The sequence below is a fragment of the Salpingoeca rosetta genome (genome assembly GCF_000188695.1).
Source record: "Salpingoeca rosetta unplaced genomic scaffold supercont1.11, whole genome shotgun sequence".
In the NCBI taxonomy this organism is placed as follows: domain Eukaryota; class Choanoflagellata; order Craspedida; family Salpingoecidae; genus Salpingoeca; species Salpingoeca rosetta.
This window is the reverse complement of record NW_004754923.1, coordinates 892646-898645: the sequence shown is the minus strand read 5'-3', so window position 1 is coordinate 898645 and position 6000 is coordinate 892646. Positions and strand designations below refer to the sequence as shown.

At 54.9% G+C, this 6000-nt stretch overlaps 3 protein-coding genes across 3 annotated transcripts in view; 2 read left to right on the top strand and 1 right to left on the bottom strand.

The window, feature by feature from the left end:
* The window catches only part of PTSG_04899 (uncharacterized protein), a gene marked incomplete at both ends in the record, with an annotated part of 3161 nt that extends 1640 nt beyond the window's left edge, over positions 1-1521 (bottom strand). Inside the window, one exon of the mRNA XM_004994159.1 lies at positions 98-1521. Within this exon, the coding sequence (XP_004994216.1) occupies positions 98-1521 (1424 nt within the window). The remainder of the gene's footprint in view (positions 1-97) is intronic.
* A 542-nt stretch (positions 1522-2063) lies between these two features.
* PTSG_04898 (uncharacterized protein) lies at positions 2064-3856 on the top strand. Its single transcript, XM_004994158.1, has 5 exons — positions 2064-2170; positions 2357-2473; positions 2846-2969; positions 3164-3259; positions 3668-3856. Coding segments are annotated over exons 1-5 (342 nt in total). The 5' UTR covers positions 2064-2168; the 3' UTR covers positions 3671-3856.
* A 73-nt stretch (positions 3857-3929) lies between these two features.
* PTSG_04897 (NIP30 protein) lies at positions 3930-5596 on the top strand. The gene is made up of 5 exons (XM_004994157.1): positions 3930-4070; positions 4306-4404; positions 4537-4624; positions 4814-4967; positions 5219-5596. Exons 1-5 carry the CDS (start codon positions 3971-3973, stop codon positions 5501-5503), a joined length of 726 nt encoding a protein of 241 aa, XP_004994214.1. The 5' UTR covers positions 3930-3970; the 3' UTR covers positions 5504-5596.
* The last annotated feature ends 404 nt before the right edge of the window (positions 5597-6000 follow it).

Below are 6000 nucleotides of genomic sequence, written 5' to 3'. Positions count from 1 at the left end.
CACACACACACATACACACATACACACACAAAACACACATACACACACAAAACACACATACACACATACACACATACACACAACTAGCACTACTGACTTTCGAGATGGGACTGGGGGCGGGGCGCCATCGCCGTCCACGTCATCCAGCTTGGCATACAGCATGCTGTCGTCATCATCGTCATACACATACTGCGGCCCCGCTTCGTCCACGTGGCCGGCCGTGGAGTACACCGCCTCCTCCTCGTATGGCCGCCGGACAGGCGGTTTTGCCACTACCGCGTAAATGTCGCCGTTTGCAAGCTCAATGGCGTCCTGCGTGCGACGCACCACCTGCTCACGCATGGGCTGGTAGATCTCCTCTTGTTGCCCCTGCTGCTGCTGCTGCTGTTGTGCTGTCGGGTATGGTTGCCCGTATGGGTCCTCCTCCTGCTTCCCAGATGACTGCTGCTGCTGCTGCTGTTGCTGCTGCTGCTGGGGTGGCAGGTGCTGGTATGTTGGTGTGCGCGGTCTGCTGTCCTTGTTGCTGCCGGCGCGCTCCTGGCCAAGCTCCTCGTAGATGTTCTCTGCAGAGTCGCCCGCCACGTGCTGGATCTCCGCGTATATGCTCTCCGCCTGCTGCTGCATGGGCTTCAGGCGCACCTTCGATGCAAAGTTACCTGGGAACAGCCCCTGCTGCCCTGTCCGGAAGCAGCGGCCAAGACACCACCCGTCACTGCGCCGGATGCTCACGTGCACGAGGTCTGCGCGCTGCAACGTCAGCTCAGAGGGGTCTGACCCGTTGAAGTTGTACATGATGCGGACGGTTTCGTTCACCGCCTGCGCTGCCGACGACGATGCGTCCGTGGCATCCTGTGTCTTGCCCGGCAGATACGCCTGTGCGCCGGGTTTGAGCACAGACGCCTGCTGTTGTGCAGCCTCGTTGTTTGCCTTCCCACCGCTTTCACTCTTGCTGCCCTGCGCTTCTTGGCCAGCGCTCTCCTTGGTGTTTTGCTGCTGCTGCTGCTGTTGTTGTTGTTGCTGCTGCTGCCGTCGCTTGTCCTGGTCTGCGTTTCTGAGGCCCGTGGCCTTGAGCTGGTGCTTGAGGATGGACTGCGCCTCCTCAATGTCGTCCTGCAGGCGAAGCACGAGTGTCTCTGGAGACGCCTTGAGCAAGCGCACCACGTCGCCGTGGCTGGAGCTGGACACGTCCGTCCCGTTGATGGCGACAATGCGGTGGTCGATCTTGATTTTGCCGCTCAGGCTGGCCGGAGTGTTGGGCTTCATTTTGCAGATGCGCACGGGGAGCATGATGAGGGCGCCCGGCATGACTTGCCCGCCGTAGATGGAGAAGCCAAAGCCAACTTTGGGATCACGCTCCAGCGTGACCTCCACAAAGCGGTCGCTCTGCTTCTGTCGTGTTGCTGCTGTAGCTGTTGCTGTGGTAGCTGCCTGCTGCTGTTGTTGCTGTTGTCGGTTGTGCTGGTGGGACGCTTTCGGCGGCAGCGTGGGGCCGTCTGTGCTGTTGATGCTCTCCTCCGACATGGTGGTGGTGCTTGTGTGTATGTGTCTGTGTATGTGTGTGTATGTGTGTGTGTGTGTGTTGATGTGTGTATGTGTGTGTGTGTATGTATGTGTGTGTTGATGTGTGTATGTGTGTGTTTGTGTGTGTGTGTGTGTGTTTGGTGGAATACAAGAGTGTCGACAGCCACCTTCAGCACACGAACCAACCAACCAACCAAAACACCAGGAAGGAAGAGGACGCCCTGGAAGTCGTGTAAAGTGGTGAAGGGTCTCACTGCCAACTCGAGGGGCAGCGATGGGTGCTTGGCACTGCAACCCACTTGCGACGACAAGCGAAAGGGTGTGAACCGCGACACGGACGGGTGGCGCTCAAGAAGCTGAGTGGACACACCCCAAAACAACACTCTGTCAGCAAGCAAGCAAGGCGGAGCGCAGCGCTGGTGCTGGTGGTTGCTGCGTTTTTGGCTCTTTTGTTTGTGTGGAACAAGAAGCAAGGGGTAAAACACACACAAAACACAACAGAGCTCTGCTTTTGGCTCTTCTTCTTTTTGTGCTCGCCCACCTTGAAGGTCAAAATTGACGACGCGCAAAGGCAATTTTGCCTTCTCACACAACAAGGAAAAGCGAGCAGGCAACCAAACCGACCACACCAACCAACACAGCCAATCATGTGGGTGGTGGATGTAGTCGCTGCTTTGCTGCTTTGCTGCTTTGCTGCTTTGCTGCTTTGCTACTTTGCTGCTTTGCTGCTTTGCTGCTTTGCTGCTTTGCTGCTTTGCCTTTGTCTTTGCTCGTTGTTGTCACTGCTCACGTGTGGTTGCTTTGTTGTGATGTGTGCGTGTGTGGATGGCGGCAGGTCCGAGGAGCGCCCAAGCGATCAGGAGATCGTCTACCGTTTCCAGCAGATGCGCCAGCAACAGATGGAGTTGAACCAGAAGATTGCTGAGCTCGGCGGCGACGTGGAAGAACACAAGTCCGTTCACAAAGCACGTGTGCATGTGTGCGTGTGCGTGTATGCGTGTGCGTGTATGCGTGTATGCGTGTATGCGTGTATGCGTGTATGCGTGTGCGTGTATGTATGTGTAAGTGCGTGTATGTGTGTAAGGGGGGGGGGGGGCAAAGTATGTGCGCCCACGTGTTGGTGAATGAAGAGTTAGATTGCGGATGGCGTGGTGTATCCGTGTGACTGCGCAACACTACACTTTCTCTTTTCCTGTGCGTTGCCGTGTCACTGATGAAAGCATGCTCCACACAACACACGCACGCACACACACGCACACACACGCACACACACGCACACACACGCACACACACGCACACTGCTGTCCCTCACCTCCAACAACAGGGTTGTGGAGGATGCGCTAAGCAAGACAGAAGCCGACCGCAAGTGCTTCCGAATGGTCAGCGGCGTCCTCATCGAGCGCACAGTTGCCGAGGTGCTTCCCGCCATCAAACAAAACAAGTCACAGGTACACAGCTTTGCGTTTGCATGTGTGTGTGTGTTTCTGTTGGTGTTACTTTCGTTGTTTCTGAGACTTTCCTGTTCGGCGGTCCTTGGCGCTGTTGTTTCGCTTCACCGCAAGCACACGCATGCACAAACACGCACAACCACACAAGCACTGATCTGTGAAATTGCCTGCCTGCTCATTATCCCTTGCTACAGATTGAGGATTTGGTGAAGCAGCTGCAGAAGCAGCTGGAGACAACGAACAAGAACCTTGCCGACTACCAGAAGAAGTACAACATCAAAGTCAAGAACGTACGTATCTTTGTTGGGCAGACGGGGGGGGGACGGGAAAGGAAGTTGTCCGCGTGTGTAGGGAGGAGAAAAGAGAGAGTGTGTGTGTGCATGTGTAAGTGTGTGTGTGTGTGTGTGTGTCTGTGTGTCTGTGTGTCTGTGTGTCTGTGTGCATATGTACGTGTGTGTGCATGTGCATATGTCTGGGTGTGTGTACATGTGTCTGTGTATGTGCTTTTGTGCCTGCGCGCCGTTGCGGTTGTATTGGCATGTGTGTCGGCTTGTGTCTGCCCAACATGGTCATCCGTTACACTTGCACATGGGGGGCCCATGCCATACCTCTCTGATCACTACACACCACCTCCACCACCACCTCCCCACCACCAATCTCACTTGCGGCTTGCTTCCTTGTTCTGCGGTCTTTGGCAGTGATGTGGTGGCTCGTGTGCGTGACTGCTGGTGCCGCAGTGCGTGGCGTTCCTGTGCGTAGGGTGTGTGGCACGAGGCGTGTTCAGTGCGCCACACAACGTTTGTGCGTGTGTGTATGTGAGTAGAAGGTGTGACGTGTGTCAGGCTCAACGTGTTGGTGACGTGAATACAAACAAGCAACAAGCAGCAAGTGAAGCGAGAGTGTGAGAGTGAGACTGGGTTGTGTGGGTGGGGGTGAGAGAAACGAGTGTCACATCACAAACACCAACAACAACGCTGACAACAACGCCAACAACCACCAACATGAACTTTCGGCGCTTTGTGACGGAAGATGAAGTGCAGGAGACACGCAAGCTGCAACAAGAGGAGTGGGAACGCAACCGCAAGCCAGGCGAAGCCTTGGGTAGGCATGTGTGTGTGTGTGTGTGTGTGTGTGTGTGTGTGTGTGTGTGTGTGTGTGTGTGTGTGTGTGTGTGTGTGTGTGTGTGTGTGTGTGTGTGTGTGTGTGTGTGTGTCTGTGTGTGTGTGTGTCTGTGTGTGTGTGTGTCTGTGTGTGTGTGTGTGTGTGTACCGTTGCGCTGCATCCACCTCATCCCACCCTAATCCAAACCCACGCACGCACACTGTCGTGTACACAGAGCGACCGGACGCACCATACGACCCGCGCCCACTGTATGAGAAGCTGAAGGAGCAGCGCGTCAAGAAGCAGGAGGAATTTGAGGAGAAGCTCAAGTTCAGTGAGTACATATGGGTCGGTGGTGATGTGCGCACACGCCTTGACCAGCGAACAAGCAGCACCATCCCCTCTCCTCACGCACGAGATGCTGTGTGACTTCTGCCTTGCCTTTGGTGCTCATATGTTTGTGCAGAGAACCAGATCTACTCTGGGCTGGACGAGGAGGAGGCCAAGTTCCTCGAAGAGTGCAGGCAGAAGCAGATTGAAGAGGAGGATCAGAGGTGTGTGTGTGTGTGTGTGTGTGTGTGTGTGTGTGTGTGTGTGTGTGTGTGTGTCTGCACCTGCTTGTGTGACTGTGTGTGTTTGTGTTGTGCCATCCCCTTGTCTTCCCTGTCTTGATTCCGCAGTTGCATCACGAACGTGCAGCTGGCACCCTCACCTCACGTGCATGCCCAATACCAATGGTACAGGTGGGTGGAGGAAGGCCATGCCATTCGCGAGTACAGACGGCAGGCCGAGGAAACGGTCGTAACCACGGTCGAAGAGCCGCCAGCGCAACCCACCGTCAGCGTCCTGGAGAAGAAGTTGCAAGAGGCGAGACGCAAGCTCGAGTCAAAGTCACAGGTGTGTGTGTGTGTGTGTGTGTGTGTGTGTGTGTGTGTGTGTGTGTGTGTGTGTGTCTATCTGTCTGTTTGTCTGTCCATCTGTCTATGTGTGTGTGTGTGTGTGTGTGTCTCTATCTGTCTGTCTCTCTATCTGTCTGTCTCTCTATCTGTCTGTCTCTTTCACTTCCCTGCCCCTCCCTCTTCTTCGTCTCTCGATATCTCCAATAACCCCATTTCCGTTCCCCCCCCCTTTCTCACGTGTGGTTGCAGAGCAAGCTGCTGCAAGGCCTGGTGCGCCGCAAGAGCACAAAGACCAGCAGTGACAACGCCGGCGACGACGATGACAGCGAAACAAAGGCGAAGCGTGCAAAGACACAACAACAGCAGCAGCAGAGCAGCGGTGCTGGGGTGGTGGCGACGGAGAAGCACGAAAGGAAGGACGAGAGGAGGAAGGCGAGTGAAGCGACACACGGCGCTGTTCCCGCAACGAAGAAGGGCGGCCTTGTCGATTACAGCAGCAGCAGCAGTGAAGATGACGACGATGATGACGAGTAGAACTTGCTGAGTGTGTGTATGTGTGTGTGTGTGAAATTGTGTGAATGTGTGTGTGTGTGTGTCTGTATCTGTGTGTGTGTGAAATTGTGTGAATGTGTGTGTGTGTGTGTGTCTGTATCTGTGTGTGTGTGTGTGTGTGTGTGTGTGTGTGTGTGTGTGTGTGTGTGTGTGTGTGTGTGAATGTCTCTCTCACTCATACACACACACACTCCACCCCCCCTTTTCTTTCTGTGTGTGTGTGTGTGTGTGTGTGTGTGTGTGTGTGTGTGTGTGTGTGTGTGTGTGTGTGTGTGTGTGTGTGCATCATATCCGACCCCATTCCCTTCCTCTGCCATGTTGCTGTGTCTCTGTCCCATTGCCAACATCAAATCATGCCTCTCCCTCCGTTGCCTCGGCATCTTTCTCTGAATCCTGCCCTTGTCGCGTTGCACCCGCGCGCGTGTTGGTTAAGATGGGTATATTTGTACACAGTGACAATGAATCAATGAATGGGACAC